Raw genomic sequence first — 20,494 nt, 5'->3', positions numbered from 1 at the left:
TCCCAGCAGGCACCACGCGGAGGAGGCGGGGATTAATCTCGCGAGAGTCCGCCGGCGCCTGATCCGTCAGTGGGGGCCTGCGGGAGGAGGAAGATGGCGGTGCGGAGGGGTGGTTTCCTCTGCGTCCCTCTCGCCCTGGCGTTCCTGGCGGGCGGCGGCAGCAGCAGCAGCAGCGCTCGGGCGGCCGGGCCGTTGCCTGCCGCGTCGTCCGAGGCCTTTGATTCCGTGCTGGGCAACACGGCGTCGTGTCACCGCGCCTGCCAGCTGACCTACTCCCTGCACACCTACCCCAAGGTACGGGCGGGCCCTCCCTCACGGCTCCCCGCGGCCGCGCTCGGCCCCGCTCCCCTTCTCCCTTCCCCGGGAGCCGTGTTGCGGGGCTGCCGGGCAGCACGGCCCCGACCTCCCCGGCGCGGCCGTTCCCTGGCCTGTCGCTTGCCCCTCTTCCCCTGCAGTCCCATCTCCTTTCCTTTTCCTTCTTGTGCTCCAGAGTGACAGGACATACCCGGGATTTTCTCGGGCAGGAGCTCTTTTCGAGGCATGTCCCCGTGCATGTTTTCCCAAACAGTGTTGGACGTGTTTAAGTAAACATAAACATCAGGGAAGCTCATGCTCGGGTGTAGTCAGCGGCCTGCCCCTCTTCTGCCGTGGCACATCTCATCTGGCTTGGATTTTCATCCCCTCAAAGTAGGGAGGGCCGTGGCTTCACTAAAGATAGGTACTTCAGTTTGAAAATAGATGGTTAGGCTGCAGCTTGCCAAAGAAATGCCGCTTTCAAAGTATAGCTTTGTTAGCGCTGGGTACTTTTGTGGATTTTGGGGGGTTTGCTGCTTTTTTTTCCTCCAGTTCCTAAAGAGGCAGCTGTAATTTGACTTAAGCTGTTCCATATTTTTGGGCACTAAAACAGAGCCGTGTCCGTGACAGGCCAAAGATCCCGAGTCAGGGTGCCAGTGTGGCACTTGCATGTTGAAGGATGAAGCATAAACAATGATAAATGAGTAACTTGTCAGAACCTTCAACCTGTGTTTTGATTTGCTTGCATGGATTTTTTTTTTTAATTTCCTGATAAAGTACTGTAACAGCGTCTAATGGGAATCAAATTTCGTACTCCAGAGTTTGCTTTTGGTTCAAGCTTTGTACAGCTTTAAACTATTGGCTTGACTTTGGAAAATCTGGTACCAAAAATCTCATCTTTCCTGGTTCTTTCTTGGCAATATATTAATGTATGTCATTATCACTGTATCATTTCATAATATTTCGTTATCAGCTGCAGCTATGTGGCAGGTTGAACTCTAAATGACAGGAGCTCTCACCCCGTTTGAGATTTCACACGAGGGCAGCAGAGAAATGGAAGTGGTGACAGTGTTAGGTAATAGGGCTTTGTCTGCTTTCATGTGGAACTTCAATCCGATTTTGTGACTCTGTAGCTGATATCGGTATCCCCACAGAGAGAGGTAACAGAGTTGTGTGGAATACAAGTAAACTTAGATCTGTACATATTGTATGTTTTGGTGTCTACATGTGATGATAGTGAGGAAAAAGAACTAAACCTGAGAAATTAGGGATAAACATGATCCTTATATATTTCCATATAGTTTTGGTGTGATGCTCTTTTTTCTCTTATAGGACTTTCAAGTTCAGGGAAAGCTGATATTTCTTTGATTTTTACTGTACTTTTTAATTCTTTGTTGTGCATTGGAGCTGTCAAATAATACAGCCATCTCTTCCTTTATATTTAGTCTTACTTTCGTTTGTCACAAAACTACCGGTTGAATTGCAGGGAAATGTTTTAGTTGTCATTGGAAAATAAGACAAGCTTCAATAAGCCTTTCATGGAAGACTGTCATATAAATCTCTCTGCTAAAGCTAATTCTGTATAGATACCAAATTACAGAAGATAGTCTGCAAAGATCTTAGCCGTCTTGTCAGTGTTATTAGAGTTAAGTTTTAATTTACATTCACAGTTTTCTGCTTTTGTGCCTTTAAAACATGTGAACTTGTGCTCTCAGAAACAAACAATGGCCAGTTAATTTACAATAGGTTACACAGTAAGGTGTGGTATGTTTGAGTTTTGTTAAATTAATTCAGAGACAGTTTTCCACCTGTGTAGCAACTGGCTGCAGTTATCTGAGTGGTTATGTAGTTAGTAGTTCTGATGGATCTGATTCATGATAGGGTGTGATCATAAGTAGGAACACTCACGTGATAGAGGCTCTCTTTAGTTTTGCAACGTGGAGAGCGCTGTACGTGGAAAATGCACATCCACCCCTTTGGTATTGTGGATAGAAGAAATACTAGGTGTAAGTTTTTTATATTTGCATAATCTTAACAGTTGCAGTGAGGAAGCATTTTTCCCCTTCAGTTCAATATATTAAATAAACGATTTGGCAAGTAAGCAGTTAACTACGGTACTGGTATAGTACATCAGAAGAAAATCTCTTATTTTGACAGTTCTGTTGTAGTTCTGATTAGAGTCAGGTAGATCTATTGTAATACGCTGTCAAAATAAGTTTGGGGATTTTTGTCCTCTCCTGTTGGGTTCTACAGTTTAAGTTCAGAGATGGAAGACTACTATTTGTAGGGTTAAATGTCTGTAAATCTTTTACAGCTGTGTCTCTTATTTTTAAAACCAACACTTTAAAAAAAGAATGCAGTGCAACTTTGCTTGTGAATTGTAGGACTGGAATTACAAAATAGAGTTTGCTGTTCCAGGTCTGCCCTACCACAGATTAAAAAGATCTGTTTGAAATAAATCAGTAGCTATATTACAGTGTTAAAGAGCTGTAGCTTGTTTTTATTTCAGATCATCCAGAGTGTTACATTTAGCTGGCTTCTAGGTCTAGTGGAGAGAAGGAGGATGGTGCTCTGGTGGGTGGCTTTTTATGGCACTTCCAAAAAAAATAAAATTAATTGTTTTCTGACAATCTGTTCTTGAATAGAGGGATGCAAGTCTTTTCTTGTGCCTTCCCAGGAAGAGGAACTGTACGCGTGCCAGCGAGGTTGCAGACTGTTTTCCATTTGTCAGTTTGTGGACGATGGCATTGATTTGAATCGAACCAAACTGGAATGCGACTCTGGTAAGACTTCACTACTCTTTCAACATCCCATAATATGGACACATAACAGAGGGAAGAGCATGAATGTCTGAAAGGGTGTTGTTAAACTTGTGGGATTACTTCAGTTGCTTTCTGGTTTTGTTTAACTTCTTAAAGGTTATGTAGAGGATATAAAAAAAACCTTACGGAAGGGTTGTCTGCTCTCTGTAGGATTTTCCTTACCTGATTCTTAGTGTTGCTGTTTTCCTGGATTTCTTAAGTATCATCAGTCTCTGTAAATAAATTATAAATACTTCATTTTACTATAAACAGTTTGTCATAGAAAACACAAAATGGCTGAGGGAAAAATCTAGTCAAATTAACACTTTTCCTTTAATAATTCTGTGCGATAATCAGTCCCATTTACCATTCCTGACAAACTTGTTTATAGAAGTGAATTGTTCAGATAGAGTAAGAACACAGATCTTAATGTGCTGTCTGCCTTGTAACTTGTGGTCTAGGCTACATCCTGAGATTTACCTACAGCTAAACTCTTGGGAATGAGGTACGTGTTTTGTTTGAAATAAGCCAGTAAATACTTGTGACTAATTCTCTCAGGTTATCTGTGTTAGAGCAAAATTTTCATAGTGAAGATGAAATATGTGTACTATAGGCCAATTGTTTTTGGAATTGTATAGAACTTTCATTCAAGAATATTGAGGCAGCTGATTAACAGTTTTATTTAGAGGGTAAGTGGGATGTAAACACCTAAAGCAGGAAAGGTGGGAGCTCTCTGTCTGTATTTCCAATACAATTAAGCACCAAGCCAGCACTCAAAGGAGGCTTTTATCCTCTCAGTAGCTCATAAAAACAAGAGGGCTAGTGGCTAGCTCAGGGAGCTAGTGGGAGGTACATAAGTAGAAAGCCTGACATGCAAAGATGCTCATGTGACACAAAACTGCATTAAATACTCTAGAAACGGGCTAATGCTCTAGTCTGTCATACACAGTGTATAGCTGTGATACAGCATGTCAATCTAGTTGTCAAACCACACATGAAAGAGTGCCATAAAAAGGGGTAATGTAGTAATAGACCACATGTAGAGGTAATTGAACAGTTGCTTACTTTCTGGTTTAACTCTCCTTCCTGAGGCTCTTGTCTTTTGCTGGCTTATGTTCTGTAATCTGTTACACTGATTGGTGCCCTGACTAAGTATTCTGTGCTTGGCAAGACACATCTTGGCTGATCTGCTCAATTCTGTCTTCTGATGCTTATTTGTGCCTACAAACACTGGTTTGGTGGCAGTTTTACCATGGAGTTGCTGTTCAGGTGCTATGAGCTGAATACTCAAACATTTAGCTGCTCATGCCATGCTTCCTGCTAGCATCTTAGCCTTTACGATGATCCATTTGTTCCTGTGGAAAACTGGGAGAGCTACTGTTCTCCATGTTGCTACTTGGTTTGATTCTTTAGTTCAGGTAGTACTGCGACGTTGTCCACTCAAGCTTTAGAGTTTTGGGGAAGAGCTATGCCCATGTATTTTCTGCCTGATTTCTCAATCTGCGGAATAATCTAAATTATTCTCTCTGAATAGTGTAGGTTTCTTGGTCTTTTTGATCTCTAGTGAACTATTAATAGAAGCTATCTGTAAAACAAAGAGTGGACTTCATTTTTCATTTTTAAAGAAAATAATATTCTATACTACTTCCAATGCAGTTTCTGTATTCCTTGCACTAGCAGGAAAATGCTCCTTTGGTTTTCTGGTGATACCATGACTTCTGTTGTTACCTTGAAGGGATTTAATGGACTGATGGTCCCTCTATTCTTTTTAGGATTCCATCTCTGTTCTCTGAGGTAAAAATTTGGGTTTTACTTGATATGTAGAGGAAAAACTAAAGTGGTAGTGGGAGGACCAGTGAAAACTTGCATCCCTGAGTTTGTCCAGGGTAACATTTCTGATCAATTGCTCTGATTTGCATTCAGATTTAAACTACCTCATCTGTCTAAGCTCTGATTCCTTAACCTTCATTAGGCCTCAGAGAACTACCTTTGGAGTGATTGCCATCTCTTTCCCTGCAAATGGGATTGTCAGTCCTTTAACTGCTGCTTTGTTTCTGATCCAATTTATACTGAAAATGTTTTCTTAACTAAAATGCAGAATTTATCTTCTCATTTGGGGAACTTCTTCCTTGCAGCCTGTACTGAGGCATACTCCCAATCTGATGAACAATATGCTTGCCATCTTGGATGCCAGAACCAACTGCCATTTGCTGAGTTAAGGCAAGAGCAAGTAAGTAGATGACATGTTTTTTCAAATACCACCTACTTGTTTTCTGTTCAGCGTGTCTTTTCTCTTTTTTTTTAAATTTCTTCAAACGGAAGATAAATCTTCCTAAGGACTGAAATCTAGAGATGGGACAAGGGGTGAGCAAGAGCATGACTTCTGTCTTTTTCATATAAAAACAAATGGAAAACCAGTTAACGTTGCGCTTGCAGTTAATGTCCCTGATGCCAAGAATTCATCTCCTCTTTCCTCTGACACTGGTGAGATCATTCTGGAGTGACATGATGGATTCAGCTCAGAGCTTCATAACATCCTCATGGACTTTCTACCTTCAAGCAGATGATGGCAAAATTGTCATATTCCAGGTGCTTACTTTTTTTGTTGAGATTAAGATGTTCTGGCTGCTAAATGTTTATCTCCGCTCCTTCCAGTCACAGAAAAGACTATGGAGCACTATCAGAAGTGGGGGTTTTTTTATAGTACTTCACTATCTTTAGGGCCAGTGCAGGGGAAAAAAAATTAAAATCAAACTTATGTGAATGGTGCATGTCTTAAGGTTAAATTCTGTATTAGGTTTGAAAATGTAAATGATCAAGATCAGTGGAAGCCTGCTAGCAAGATCCCCTAACTCCTTATTTTGTTTTAGTCGAAGCCAGAAGTACAGTATGTTCCACAGCTTGATCAGGAAACTGGAGATACAAGAGGATCCTTGTCGCTGAGTAAAACAGCCTGTAAGTTGTTCTTTGTGCTTTGGAAGAGCAAATGCAAATGTTGTCTGTCGTGAAAGAAAATAAAAATGAAGTTGCAGGTGGCATATGAAAGCAAATTTTTAGAAAGCTGAAATGTAATTGTTTGCTGTGTAGACTGCACTATGTACACTTAGCAAAGTCTGTGGTAGAAACCAAACTCTGCTGGAAATAGAAACATGCAAGCTAGGGCCATTTTAAAATCTTTCTTTTATGCTCTCTGCATAGACAAACTGCGTGGCATTTGGGTCTTCTCTTGTATTGCTTTGCTGACCACTGTTTCCGCTGTTGTATTTCAGCGGACCTACGTCCAGGAAGTTCGCAGACATACCGAGGACTTTTTGAAGAGCGAGAAAATGACAGCTTTTTCAAGTGTCTTTCCATGTACGTATATTGTAGAATGTCTTTACCCACTAAGGAGAATAATGGCCTTTCCTGTGTGTGTATGGGGACATTGTTGCAAGATCTCAAAGTGCTACAAGTCTGTTAGGTTCAGGATGCTTTGCAGTTAAAATTGTGTATCTGACTGTTGTTGTTACTTTTCCGTGCTGGCCCCATGTTATTTGCAGGCTATTCTGCCAACTTGGATGCTCCTTTCCATTTCAAGTGAACATCATATTGATCATCTCCTACACTGATTTGAGTGTGTTCTGTGAACTGTTTGATCAATACTGTGTTTTGCTGTTCTTTAGCTCTGGATGTGTTTCAGGGCAAAGCACTTGTTTTGTATTTTGTTTTGGGATTGTCTGATACGAAGGATGCTGTTATGTCTCATTTTCGGGCTGAAAATACCCGGTATATCTTTATTAAAGCTCTGCTGAAGATCAGCATTTGATTCTTCTTTCCCTTATTCTGATTACTTTCTCCTTAAAAGTTTACACAGGAAGGATCAGTGAATTGCACCCCAAATGCGTAACAGAAAAATCTGTTTTTAAAACTGTAAGTGGAAGGATGCTTAGGGCCCAATAAACAGAATCTGGAAAGTCTTTTGTGTCTTTCAAGTCAGATACTAAATAGGCAATAGAGTACCCAGGAGTCTGAAGTGGGCTATGTTGCTGGAAGAGCTAGAGACAATGAATCAGCAGGAAATGCAGTCAAAATTGAGCCAAACTGTTTAGAGGGTCAATTGTCTTGTGTTCAGTATCTGAAATCTAGTAACATTCTTTTCATTTCAGAAATTCCAGCTGGATTTTAACCACTACGCTTGTCCTGTCAGTGCTGGTGCTGCTCTGGATTTGTTGTGCAACTGTAGCTACGGCTGTAGAGCAATATGTTCCATCTGAGGTAACACTACTTGATAACTTACAATATTTTTAATTTATTCATTATATTAGTTTTATGTTACAGCTGTCTAGAAACTAAGAAACATTTGGGAGGAGATTCAACTAGAAAGAGATGTGGTAGTTTTGTTATTTAAATGATGATTTTATAGCTGAACAACTCTTGCTTATTCCTGTGGCTGATTGGTGCTCTGAACCTTACCCAGGCAGCCCAGGTATGATGTCTTTTGGCTTGTAGCGCTCTCCTCTTGACAACCTCCAGATTACTCTTAACAAATGGAGGCAGCTTCTAATTTCTCTGGGAATAAAGCTATCCTGAGGCTTGGATGGTGCATGTGGAACCCGGTATGGGTTTAATCCAGGAGGATCGGAAGTGACCAGCATATTATAGGTGAGCACAGAGTCTGATCAGAGGGGAATGGGCTGAACTAGCATCTCTAGCGCCCAGAGAGTCCCCGCACTTCTGAAACAAACAATGCTTACAGTATTTGCACGCTGAAGGAGCTGTTACACGAGCACTGTATCTACTGTTGTTCTGGCAGATTTAATACACTTCTTTTGGACTCAAATCTAGTTCCAGCCATGAATTTCAGATGTTACGGAAAGCCTGATTTAACTTGTGTTAAAGGGCTGCGGCCATCAGGACCAGGAATGTAGTTGCATAATGAAATGCAATTTATTCACAGTATGGAGAGTCTTTGTCTTAAAGTGAATTGTTTAAATATTTCAGAAGCTGAGCATCTATGGAGATTTGGAATACATGAATGAACAAAAGCTGAACAGATACCCATCCTCTGCACTTGTTGTGGTTAGATGCAAGACTGAGGAACATGAAGAAGCAGGACCTCTTCCCACAAAAGTCAATCTGGCTCAATCAGCAATTTAAATAAGTCTCCATTGGATCCAATAGACTAATTCTAACAGAGCTAGCAACTCCTGATTGTTTGTGGTGGTTCTTCAGATAAGAAGCTTAGCAGCCAGTCTTTAAATGCAAATAAAGTTACAGAATCAACAAATGTCATGGGATTTTCAACTAGTAATGAAGATTCAGACATCTTGAATTTATGTTTGTTTCCAGACATAATCACTTTTCACTGGTGTTTGCTATGTGTCTTTTTGCTTACAAAAGTTGTAAGCATGCTTTCCATACTTCTGCCATGACACTTTCAAACTTATTTGTGTGTTCTAGGATGTAATGTGTACATTCAGAGTTAGCTTTGTAAAGGTAGAAGAAATTTCAAGTAGGCAGGAGATGCCTTTTTAGTGTTGCACTTTCTGTTGTAGTTAAGAGAAAATATTATAAAGTTATCCGCTGAATTTTTGTACTTGTTAATGTTCATGCACAAACAACTCTGTCTCCAAAAATAGAAATATATTTTTTCTACAGTGTGGCAATATGCAAGATGGAAAACATTTGTGAAGTACTGTAGGCTAGAACTCAATTTGTGAAAGATGGAAACTTTGTTAAAGCTTGTGGACATATCCTTTCACACATAGAACGTAACATGGTCCATTATTTTGTCAAACCTTAGCTTTCAAATCTTAAATTGCTTGTAAAGTTAGCACCTGTGTTTTCTGAAGAAATTCTACTTTCTGTTCTTGATTAACTATTCTAGTCTTGTAACTTCATTTACAGAAACAAGCTGATTCCTGAGAAATGAGAACAGACAAATAAAATTGACTGTATAGAAAATGCTGACTATATAGCTTTTTGCTATGCTTAGTTATTGACCATACATTCAGTACGAAAGCCTGTCTGTACCGTTCCTCTCGGGCAACATGACTTGATTTTGCTACGCGATTCACTAACACAACCACAACAAACGATGCCCCTCATATTTCTAATAGCTTATTTTTTTTGCAGCTTTCTTCTTTGAGGGGATTACTATATGCTGCTTCCCATGACATTGACAAGTTGGAGGGTGTATGGTTTATTTTACGATCTCTAAGTGTTTGAAATCTGGCTAGGATGCATGATCTTTAATTCATCATCATATTTTGTGGCTTATACAGAACTCCCTTGAAGGTTTAAAAACAAAAAACCAAAACCCAACACCTCTTCAGGTTTTGGATTCTAGTGAGAACTGTAGTGTTTCTGGAGGATGCAGTGTAATGTTCCCTCGCTGTTAGAACTGGTTCAACAGCCATTCCTAGTTTGGCTGCAAGGCTGATGGTTGTGTAAGGACAGATGATGGAGTCTTGCAGGGACAATTAAGCAGGAATGTGCATTAAGTGGTCTGTACCGGCTGAAAACCCTAGAAGCGCTCAAGCAGGTTTTCTGTCAGTGAGGTTTAAGAGCATTAAGACATGTTTGTTTCAAGCAGACTGGTATCAATGTGCAGAAATTTCAATTTGAAGTCTTAAATTAGTGGTACCTCTTCATGCTAAATTCTTCTTCAGTGGGGCAACATCGTAGCCCAGAAATTTGGGTGCCAGCAGCCACTGATGGGTACCTTTGTGTCTAGGTGGCATTATCGCAAAGGCCTCAAGCGTGACTTGTGAAAATTGGTGGTGTGATGTTTTCAGAACACCATTCACTTGCATGATTGCAGGGGTGGGAAATCCCTCTGTCTGCAGCTGTAATTCAGTTGAGACGTGCATTTCTGCTCGCATCACACAACCCTCAGTATACAGCCCCGTTTCAGTGCAGTGTTCCACTCCGAGCAGTATCAAATACGATTTGTGCAATGGATGTTTAAATTTATTTGTAAATATGGGCTTTACTTTGGTGATTATTGCCTGTCGTCTTAGCACTATGTTGTTGGGCTTTGCCTTTCCAGAAGAGACTTTAGCAATCCCGGTTTTCCTAACTGAATTACTAATATGGAAATGTTTTCAATTCTGTTAAAATGTTTTCCTTTACTATTATATGTAGTTGCAGAGGGAGTGTTACAGCTTCATGAGGACATGGCTATTTGCCTGTTTCAAATGCGTACAGTACAACCTCTGTTATGTTGATGACTTGATTTCACAAAACTTTCTCATCCAAAACGTTTGACTTTATTGCTTACATTCCAAGGTTTGAGTTAAACAACTTCTGCTTTCATTTGGCATTGTATCTGCTTACAACAAAGGGAAAAAACACAAGTTTTAGGGAGTTTTTGTCTTTTTTTTTTTTTTTCCCCCTGTTTAATGACATTTTCAGCTAAGTGATCTGTGCAGTGAAGTCAGTGACTCAGTAATGTGCTGTTAGGTCACAGGAAACTCTGTGCCTGTGGCATCTGTCACTTGGCACTGCTGTTTCCAGAGTGAACTGGAATCTGAAGAATTTAAGTGTTGTACTTGTAAGCTCTTGTCAAAGTATCTTCCCTCAGTAAAATCAGATACTAGCTAGGTTGCAGTAATTGACCTGTTTCTCGAGATTTCTAATCTAAATGGACTATTTAAGCTTTCTTGGCATTTGACTTTGCAAAATGCCTTGTCCTACTCCTTTTTTGTTAAATGTTTGACTTCCTGACATCTTCAGAGGCTGCAGTTTGGGTTTGATCTCTGCCCAAGACCACTGTTTAAATGAAGGGCCTTAAATTATTGAAGTAGCAGGAGGAAAGCATTTCATATTCTCTTTAGGCATGTGTTCAATTGAACTCGTAGCAGATTTTAAATGGAATCATCTTGACACAAATGAGGCAACCCTCTCAAGTGTGTGCAATTCATTGCGGGCAGAAATAGCCGTGGTACATTTGGGGGGGCATGGGGGGTTTTTTTAGGTGCTAGAATTAACAACAGTCTCCTAATATACTGGATATCTTGATCTGTGTTCCCTCTTCAGCTTCTTTTTCGCAAAGTTTTTGGTTGGTTTGTGGGTGATTTTTTTAAACTTCAGAAGTGCTTGCTTGTGTTTGTTACCTCATTCTCATGTACTCACTTTTCTGAAGTCTTTGATGTGGAGTAGCTGCTCTAAAATCCAGTTGCCTGGTTGGCTACGGCTGAGCTTGATAATCTTGGTGTAGGAAATAGACGGTGATAGATGTCAGGTCTTACAGACATGTGTCTCTAAGAGTGGGTTTACTCCATGTTTTAAACATTGCCATCATAGATTGTTCTGTGGGGTATGCAGAGCTAGCCTGCTTGACCTGGGTTTTACATGGGACTCTTGGCAAACTCACTGTTATCTAATGAGCTTTCTGAATGCTCAAAATAGTCCTGTATCAAGCCTGATTAGAAACTGAAACTTCCTCTTTAAAGACAAACAGATTGAGAATTTAAGATAGGCAGGTTTTAACCCTTCAGCTGTTGTTCTTCCACGTTGCAGCAGGTGTCTGCAGCCCAGGCTTGCAGACTGTTTGCTACTTGGTGTTTGATGTTTTTACCCAAAATCCCCCTTGGAACAGGAGAGCTTTCTAGCACCGAGTTTAACAGTGACATATTCCTGTGAGAAGCTTCTGCTTTGGACAAGTGGTACTGTTGCCATGCCGAAGGAGGAGCTCCTACAAGGCTGTATTTAATTCTGGGTGGTCTGTGAACAGGTGAATGCAGGGCTGGCAGATGCCCTTGTCAAGAAGCATGTATAAACTCCGTGGAATCAAGAAATAGTTGTATGTGTGGGGATGGAAAGGGAGGTAGCTGTAATCGTTCCTCCATGTTGGGCATTATTTCATGCTTTGAATCCATTCGAAGCCAGCTTGTAGGCAATATCGCTGCTAGCTTCTGCTCCGAAGCCCTGGTAAGCAGTGTGTCAGCTCTGTCTTGGGAAGGAGGTGGGGAGAAAGGAGACTTGCACGAAGATGATTGAGACGCTCTTCCCTCAAGCTTTCATCGTGAAGGGGTGTTCTCCCTGACCGGCAGCAGGGTAGCTGCAGTGGGCATCAGCTAGGCGTGAGCGTTCATCTTCCAAACTGGCGTCAGGAGTGGCAGCGGGGTTCTCGGCATCCAAAATCTCTGTGTCCTTTATGATTTGCCTGTTGTGGAACCAAGATGGAGCCAGGAGGAATGAGAAGCAAACCAGAAACCCTGCTTCCAACCGGAGCTGGAGCATGGGCTTGGTGCTGCCTTCCCTGTCCTCTCCTGCTTGCGTGCCCAGGCAGCAGCGTGCTCCTTGCTCTCCTACCTCTGTTGGGTTTTGTATCCTGGTAACAGAGCTCCTGTTAGCTGCGGAAAACTCCCCGCGGTCCTTTGAGCTGCTGTGAGGGCTGTAGCTCTGGGAAGCATGAACAAAACTCACCCCCAGGTACAGTCCTTCTCTTTGGGGAAAAATCTTACATTCAGCTGTTTCTTAAAGTACATGTGTTCTTGATCACGTTGTTTGTCTGACCTCGTTATCACTGGTTTCTGTGAGATTTCAAGTCATTTCTACTTAACCTAATTTGATACAAAAGTATTGATATAAAGCACTGGACTTGCATTAATGTTTGTTTTACGAATGGGTAACTGAGATTTAAAAAGCAATCTGATTGATCACTTTGTGAATTAAATCTGGGCCACGTTTCCACCGAGGCAATTTTTGCTTGTATGTGAAAATAAAGGAATGCATTATATATTCCTGGGTAAGATGGTATGAGAACTAGAAAGGCATACCTTGTGTGGTTACTGCATGCTGCTTCTGTAAAGTCTTTTATTCCTTTCCTTCTAGAGAAATGGTGATGTAGCTACTTTTGATTCAACAAAGTCCTTCTCTGAAGAAAGAGGTAACAAATAAAATGCACAGCTTAATATTTTTATTATTAAATATAAATCAATTGAAACTATCTATGTAATGTAAAATACAACAAGTATTTATGATCTGTTGAGATTGATTTTTTTTTTTTTTCCTTCCCCCTTCTGTCTAGTGAAACATCCAGACTATAAATTTAAGAAACTTAAACTGCTCTTTGTTGGCCTGGAATTGGCAGTCGTATGGTATAGGAGCATGGTAGGCAATACTTGTCTGTCACAGAAAGGCTCATAATGAACTTGCTAATGGCCAAACTTCAGCAAATTTTGGCCGTGTTAAGAAGATGAGATCAAACAGAATCAATAGCAAACCTGTAGATCGAGTTGCAACAACATTTCATCACTGCTATTATTTTAGACTCGTGTCTGTTTGCAGCTGTTGTGCTTTCTGGTCAAAAGTGTCTTGTAGACACAGACATGCTGTAATTCATCACTCTTCTTTTAAGTTGAAATGTTCTGCGTTTGATTCCTGCTCAAGCATGACAGAGGGGTTGTTACTGCAGCCGGGATCCCTTTGCCATTGAGCAAAGGCTGTGTCTTCACTTGCGTTTCTATAGCACAACTACGAAGTAAATATGAAGCAGAGCTAAGACAAATTCTAAATTTTCAATGAAAGTTTAGAAATACCAAAATCCAATTATACATGATCGGTTATGTGTTTCTCTGATGACCACATTAATTTTTATTCTATTGGTCTGGCGATACAAAGGAATGTAAGAAAATACAACGTTGGTTTAGAGACAAAGCTCTGGTGCTGCAGATTGCAGGGGGCAGCTGAACAGCGTTGCTCTTACGTGCGCTGCTCTGTGGTGCAATGACTGTGGGTTTGGCCTTTAGCTTCCGGATTTTGCTTGATTTACATATGTGACTTTCTGAAAGTTGGACTCCCTGGAAGGTTGCTGCCCTTTGTACCCTGGAGATGTCTTTAGGGAGGGAAAGGGATGATCTTCAGCCAATTCTCACTATTTTGAGCTGATAATTCAGCCTTGTTTTGTGGGAGCATTAAAGTCCTGGTTGGGGCAGAAAGCCCAAAATGCTGTAAAATGAAATTTTACCTCTTGAGGAGTTTTGCCATGGGCTCTGGGAGGGGAGGGCACCTTTCCCAGCCTTACACTGACCTGCCCTGTGCTTTGGCTGCTCGTGCTGTGAAAAGGGCATTGCTGTCCTGCGGGGCCAGGCAGGGGCTTGGCCTCCACCACCCTTCTGCATCCGAGTGCGCTGGGTAAGCTCCAACGGAGACGCAGCACTTCAGGGTTGGCAGGGACTTCAAGGATTGCTCCCAGTGCTCTGCAATGGCAGCACGGGCTCTTCCACACTGCAAGCAGCAAAATTCCCTGCGAGGGGGTGTTTAACATTGTCATTTGGCTACTAAAACTCAACGATCAGCCCCCACCAGTCCTGCATGCAGACCCCCCTGAAACACCCTGTGGCTCTGTGCCGTTCCCCTCTGAAACACCCTGACCCTGCTCAGACCCGCCGGACCGTTCCCCGGCCCCTCACCTCTCTCACCTCCCAGCAGACTGCTGCCAGCCACGCGGCACCCGTGCGGGCTGCACGTGGAGACGCGCCTGCATCTCTGCCGCGGTGCTGCTCGTCCTTGCTGCCGCCGTGGGCTTGGCCGTGGCGCTGGGACTCCTGTTACGTGCGCCAGGTTGGTATCCCAGGAGTCGTTATTTTTTTGGTAAGGGAGGCAGAAAATGATGTTGCTTGAGAAAAGCCTTTGTGTCCATCACCACACGTGAAGTCGTGTTTCCCAGCGCAGACTGGGAGGAAGGAAAGGGACCAGCAGCGTGGTGCGGGGCTGTGCCAGCCTTGCACAGACTGAGTCACCACCAGCCGTTCCTCGGCTCCGGTGTCCTGCTCCATAGGGCTGTGGTGACTCTGGTTGCACAGTCATGCTTCAGACCAGTAGTATAGTTTTCAGAGTCTGCCATGAACCTACCAGAAATTAATCCTGGCCCCTGGTTATTTCCAGAACAACAAACGAATTTCAGAAATCCCCTTCTCTTCCCCTTGATCCATTCCTCATACAATTAAAATGTTGGAAAATAAAGTATTTCTTGCTTTCCCTTCAGTGAACCGCTTCTGTACAGCTTCCAAAAACCGGACAGGTTTCTTGTGTGACGACAGCGCGACCTGCATCCCAGCCAGCCAGGTCTGTGACAGAATCAGCGACTGCAGGAATGGAGAGGACGAGCAGGAGAAACTCTGTGGTGAGTGGTTTTGTTGTGACCATCCTCCCCGCGCTGGTCTTCCTGTTGTGAGACAGAGCAGCCAGTGTCCCTCTAATCCTGCTCCGTGCTTCTGGCCGTGTACGTGAGCAGATAAGCCTGGTAGAGCCTTTGTAGGGCAGATGCTGAAGAGATGGCACTGCCCAAAACCCAGCGGGAATGCCAGCAATCAAGGACTCTGAGCTCCTCTGATCTTCCTAGGGTTTTTTTAAACTGCGATGCAGTTTTCCTCCATTGATTAAGCTGTATGCCTACATGGTTAATTTATTGTCCAGTTACCCTAGAAAAAAACTCATTAAAGCAGAAGCCTGGGGCACCCAGATTCTGCTTCCAGCTCGGCCACAAGCATCCCTTTCCCTCTCCAACCGCAGCTTCCCCACCTGCGGCATCGTTCATGCCCTGACACCGCACAGGGAAGGACCGACTGAACCCCCCCACTGCCATAACAGCAACCTTTGGCAGCCACCATCCCCATTTTAGCCAGCACATCTGTGTCCTGTGCGTCCACCCTTGCAGGTGACTTGCCCCGCAGCCTTCCGGGATACCTGGTTTTCCGCTGCAGTAACCCCGCGTACTGGGTCTATGCTGATCGGAGGTGTAACGGGCTGAATGACTGCGGAGACTGCTCTGATGAGATGGGGAGCTGTAAGTGTCTCTTCTGGGTACTGTTGGGCAAAAGATCTCTTCTGCTGATGGATTGAAAGAGGTTGTACTGGTGCGGCGCTCACTGATGCTGCTGGAGATGTCTAGAGGCTGGCACCCACCACTAAAACACAAAATAGCTGGGATAGGATGTCAGTATGAACCATGCAGGCTCCATCCCATCAGTTGCCAAGGCTTCTGGTGGCAACCAAGAGAGGAAGGGCTCCATGTTTTTCTCCCAGCTCCAAAAGTTGCTGCTCCTCCGTGGCTTGCTGAGTGTGGAGCAGTTCCATCGTGATGTGTAGTTGTAGGCAGCAGTGATCGTTCAAACTGACCTTTGGTGGTTGGTCAGGAGAAGGGTACATGTCTGAGCCAGGAGGGCTGAGCATGCCTCAGCAGCTTCAAAGCCGTCTAGATCCTTCTCTCACTAAAAAGAGCAGCAGGTTTGTTTCTAAGTCACCTCCCTGGTTTTGAACCTCAGACAAGACCTGCCTGTATCAGCAGCTTTCTCTAGAGTGGCTTGCTAAAAAAAAAAAAAAAAAATTACAGCTCGTTGTTCCTCCCAGGATGGCATGTCTGCCATGAAGGTCATTGCAATATCACGTTCCGTGGTTGTCTCCCACAAGTAGCACCAAGCGAGTGTCCTCTTTGGTGGGTTCACAGACACAGGGTCATCACCAGTGGCTTTTCAGTAGCTGCCAGGGGGTGAAAGGGTAGCTACCCGCGTAAAAAAGAAGGAAGGGGTCAGTGCAACAGAAGCATTTCCATTCTCTGTTTTCCATCCCTCCCAGTGGCGGACTGTCCTCCATGCGGGTCGGAGTGGTGGAGCTGCAGCCCTGTGTTCTACGAGTACTGCTCCTGCGTCCCCAGGAGGCTGTGCCGGGACGGCATCCAGCACTGCCTCAGCTGGTCCGATGAGTATATCTGCAGACCGTGAAGTCTTGGCAGCGCTGGAGACAGCACAGTGCTTCCTGCGTTGTCGCCTTTAAGCCTTGGTGTCCTCCTGCTCTGCCACCCGCTTGGGAAGCTCCAACCCAAGCAAATCCTCAGCAGCAGCACACCGACTGTCACACAGCGACACTGAACAGGGATGAAGTGCATATGGTAGCCCACGCTGCAGGCCAGACGCTGGCTGTGGGACACCTTCCAGGGTTCTCCTGTCATGTGAGGGTGAGTCCTTTCTACATGAGCAGAGCACTGCCTTGCAGCATTGACTTGATGGGCTGTGTGCAGGCTGCTGGCGACTGTTGAGCAGCTGCTGCCAACACAGATACTGTGTCTGGCCAACCCTGGGCGAGGGGTTTCTCCTGCATGGACATGCTGGTGCCTTCGCAGGCAGCCAGAAGAAGGTACATTGAGGACTACCCTAAAGAGCAGGAGCTGAGTGAGGTGAGTCTTTCCAGCCCTTGGGTTAGCATTTCCCTCCAATGCGTCTTCACGCTCCTGACCCTCACGGGCAAGAGGAGAAGCTTGTGTTTGTGTTCAAAGCATGTCTGCAGATGGTTCCAGCGGTGGCTTTGAAGGCTCTGCGTTGATGTTCCCAGGATGCTTCCTTGGGAACACTGTGCTGAGGATGGCACCGTGGGGAGCTGCTGCACAGGCCACCTCCCGTGCTCTTCTCAAACACGAAGGCCAATGTGGAGAGTGTAATGGCAAGGAAAACTGCTGTGGAGAGGCTCAAGGGTTTGTGGGGATAAATCACCATGTCCTTGCGACTGTGTAGCTGTTCCTCAAAGCCAGGGCAGGGAACCAGCATGTATATAAAATGTACTTCTCTTTGGGCTGTACAGTTTTGGAGCAGGAGCTCAGCAGGTTGAGAACAGCCGTGGGGCCAGGATGTGTTTGCACTGAAGTTGGCAAAGAAAGGAGGAAAAAAACCAAACAGTTGCAGCCTCAGAGCAGAGAGCAGCAGAAAACCAAGTGCCGCTCCTGGGGTGGTGTGGGATGACACGGGATCTGTTTGTTGCTTATTTCATTCCTCTGCCAGCAAAGCAGGATCAGGCAGCCAAACCTTCAAAGGAGTCCTCAGGATGTAGGTACGGATGTGCCACTGAAATTTCAGAAAGATGGAGTCTTTCTCTGCTCCTTTGAAAATCTCACCTGTGTCTAAAACATTGTGTCTGAGAAAAACCCACATTTACAGTGAGCGCGCTTACTTTTCTAGGCCCATAATAAACTTCAGGTGATCTTCTTCCCACCACCATCCCAGGTCATAGATCTTTAAGAATAAAACCCCGTTCAATCATTTCCTCTCCGTCCTGTGATCTGCAACTCTGCATGTCACCATGACTTGTATCAAAGGTGAATATTTCTTCTGATTTGTCCCTGGGATATAGTTGTAGGTCTGACAGATCTTTTAAAAATAGCTTTACTGTATTCTGACTCATACTTCACCTGGAATGAGATGGTAAAACTCTGTGTAATGGAACCGGTACTACAGGAAACTTTTAAAGCCGTATTTAATAACCCGTCCTTCTCCACGCCTGGCTAGGATGGCTGGCTTGCTTTTGTGCCTGTAAAACTTCACTGCAGTGCATTCAGTGCTGCAGCTCGGAAGAGCGGTTAGGAGTTTCCTACCTAAACAATTATCAGTTGCAAGCTTCCAGCCTCAATCAAAGCCTGAAATCGAGATGTACATTTTTACTGGAGAGTCACGGACATCTAAGGCTTCAACAAGGCTGAGTTGGGGCTGGTGAATAAAGCCTGGCTTATTGTAGTCACTGTTGTTCCTCTTGTTACCCCAAAGTATGTTCCAGGCCACTCAGTGAGGAAGTCTTTACACAGTGAGGAAGTCTTGCAGCATTGAAGAGGAGCCCAAGGAGGGGTGATTCAGAGGCAGCGCTATTGGGTCAGCCTCTCCTTCCTGGGGAAGAAGAGCTCCTTTCCGATTCAGTTTGAGTTCAGCCACGAATTGTTTGTCTGTTCCTTGGCTTTGAAGTGGGAGGATGTGCCAAAAACTCTCTGCATTGGGAGGGGGCAGGTGGGCTACAACTGCTGCACGCTTCTATGGGGCAGTGGTCAAAGAAAGGGGGGAGAGAAGGGGAAGAAGAATCTCATCCCTTATGATGGGAACAATATATGGATAACAGAATGACTGTAATTGATAATGATAAAACTAATCAGCTGTTAAAAAACCCATAGAAACCTTCATGCTCAGCACAGGGCCCAGCCAATATGGTTTATTAAAAAACAAATTTGTTTTGTATCAAAGGTAGTGGGCTAGCTGTGACTTTCTGGAGCCTCCGATGTTTGCTGTGGTTGGGAAGAGGATGCTGGTTATGCTGACCCATATGGCAAGTGCTGGATTCTCCCAGTCCAATATTTGTCGGTCATTGCCACAGCTCACCTCTGCCAAGTTTTAAGATGTTCCAGAGGGTGAAGAGGAAAGGGTCAGGACGTGCAAGGTGTGAGCAGGGGGAGTCGGATGTTTGTGCTTGCTGTGCGGAAGGCTGCTCCTCTGCTGCAGCAGAGGTCGAGTGGTGGCTTGCCTTGACTGGCTGGGGACAATGTTGGGATCTGGGAATTCTTACTTTATTGCAAGACATGATAAAGAAGGCAAATGCCTGGCTTACAGCGGGAAAGATTCTTGTGCCACTTTCTCTCTCCTTCAGCAGGAGGGTGAGGAAATGGAGGCAGGCTTAGGGTGCGTGGACGATATCCCTGGTCGCAAAGAGGAAACCAAATACACACCCCTTCTCCCTTTCTGCCATCTCTCAGCTTTGTAATTGAGCTGAACCACAAAGAAATGGGGTCAGCAATATGATCTCTGCATCTAAGACAGCCAGTAGAGGTTCATCGGTGTCAAAGGAGCTGACCCAGCTGGTACCTGCAGGGCAGAGCCCCAGGGTTGCTCTCTGGCTGATGTCCCTTTATCAATTCACAGTGAGTGCTCCTGGGAGGCCAGAGCTGTGATTAACGGCCTCAGGTTAGGAGGAGAGAGGAATTGGGGGCTCATCCTGCTCTGGATTTACACCTATGAAGAGACTAGCCAAGAGAGACATGGGAAGCAGCAGTCCCCGGGCAGCAAGACTCAGACCCAGCCTGGAAGCAGCCAGGGAGGCAGCGGGCAGTTCAAGCAGGCACTTGGCTGAGCCTATCTATTTCAGGGTGAGTCTCCTCCTGCAATTTTCTTGCTTACTGCCTTGTTCCAGGTCAGCAGAGGCTGTGTGCCTTACGGAGAGCAATTAACAGAGATTAGTGGGGTGAGGACGTAGCGGTAAGTGGGTCTAAATCTTCCTAGGATAAAATTTACACAGTGATGTGTTTAAAAGAGGAAGTCTGCCAGTCAGCAAGAAACCTAAAGAAAAGGAATAATTCTACCAGGGGTGGAGAGCATAAGAAACACAGTGCTCTAAATCACCCCTTTTGAAAAGGAAAGCTGTACTGCATTATTTTACCAACAAGCCTGTGACCTGGGCAGACCGTTCATGTCAAATCACGATGTGCCTATTTTCCAGCTCAAGGCACCAGCTCCCAGCCGCTTTACCGATGTGAAATGGAGTATATGGTTCTCCGAGATGTGCACCTCTCCATGATCAGATTAGCAGATCTCCACGGTGGTGGTGGAAGGGCTAGCAAAAGAAATGCGTGGCTGTTGAACCAGAAGCCAGCTGCAGGGGGAGGATTG

General features: G+C 44.4%; 2 protein-coding genes across 3 annotated transcripts; both read left to right on the top strand.

Moving 5' to 3' along the window:
* The first annotated feature begins 2 nt into the window (after positions 1-2).
* TMEM59 (transmembrane protein 59) lies at positions 3-9,038 on the top strand. The gene is made up of 8 exons (XM_054833502.1): positions 3-294; positions 2,972-3,077; positions 5,231-5,325; positions 5,532-5,684; positions 5,966-6,050; positions 6,365-6,449; positions 7,241-7,349; positions 8,076-9,038. Exons 1-8 carry the CDS (start codon positions 94-96, stop codon positions 8,229-8,231), a joined length of 990 nt encoding a protein of 329 aa, XP_054689477.1. The 5' UTR covers positions 3-93; the 3' UTR covers positions 8,232-9,038.
* A 2,033-nt stretch (positions 9,039-11,071) lies between these two features.
* LDLRAD1 (low density lipoprotein receptor class A domain containing 1) lies at positions 11,072-18,518 on the top strand. 2 transcript variants are annotated; one of them, XM_054833656.1, is made up of 6 exons: positions 11,072-12,512; positions 12,915-12,969; positions 14,514-14,645; positions 15,070-15,207; positions 15,742-15,870; positions 16,659-18,518. In XM_054833656.1, the coding sequence occupies exons 1-6, from the start codon at positions 12,492-12,494 to the stop codon at positions 16,802-16,804; spliced, it is 621 nt and encodes a 206-aa protein (XP_054689631.1). In that variant the 5' UTR covers positions 11,072-12,491; the 3' UTR covers positions 16,805-18,518. The 2 variants fall into 2 exon arrangements, with proteins under 2 accessions (XP_054689631.1, XP_054689630.1); XM_054833655.1 differs by having other exon boundaries at positions 14,511-14,645; positions 16,659-17,709.
* The last annotated feature ends 1,976 nt before the right edge of the window (positions 18,519-20,494 follow it).

This window comes from Grus americana, chromosome 8 (assembly GCF_028858705.1).
Source record: "Grus americana isolate bGruAme1 chromosome 8, bGruAme1.mat, whole genome shotgun sequence".
Lineage (NCBI taxonomy): Eukaryota > Metazoa > Chordata > Aves > Gruiformes > Gruidae > Grus > Grus americana.
This window is presented reverse-complemented; position numbering and strand designations above follow the sequence as displayed.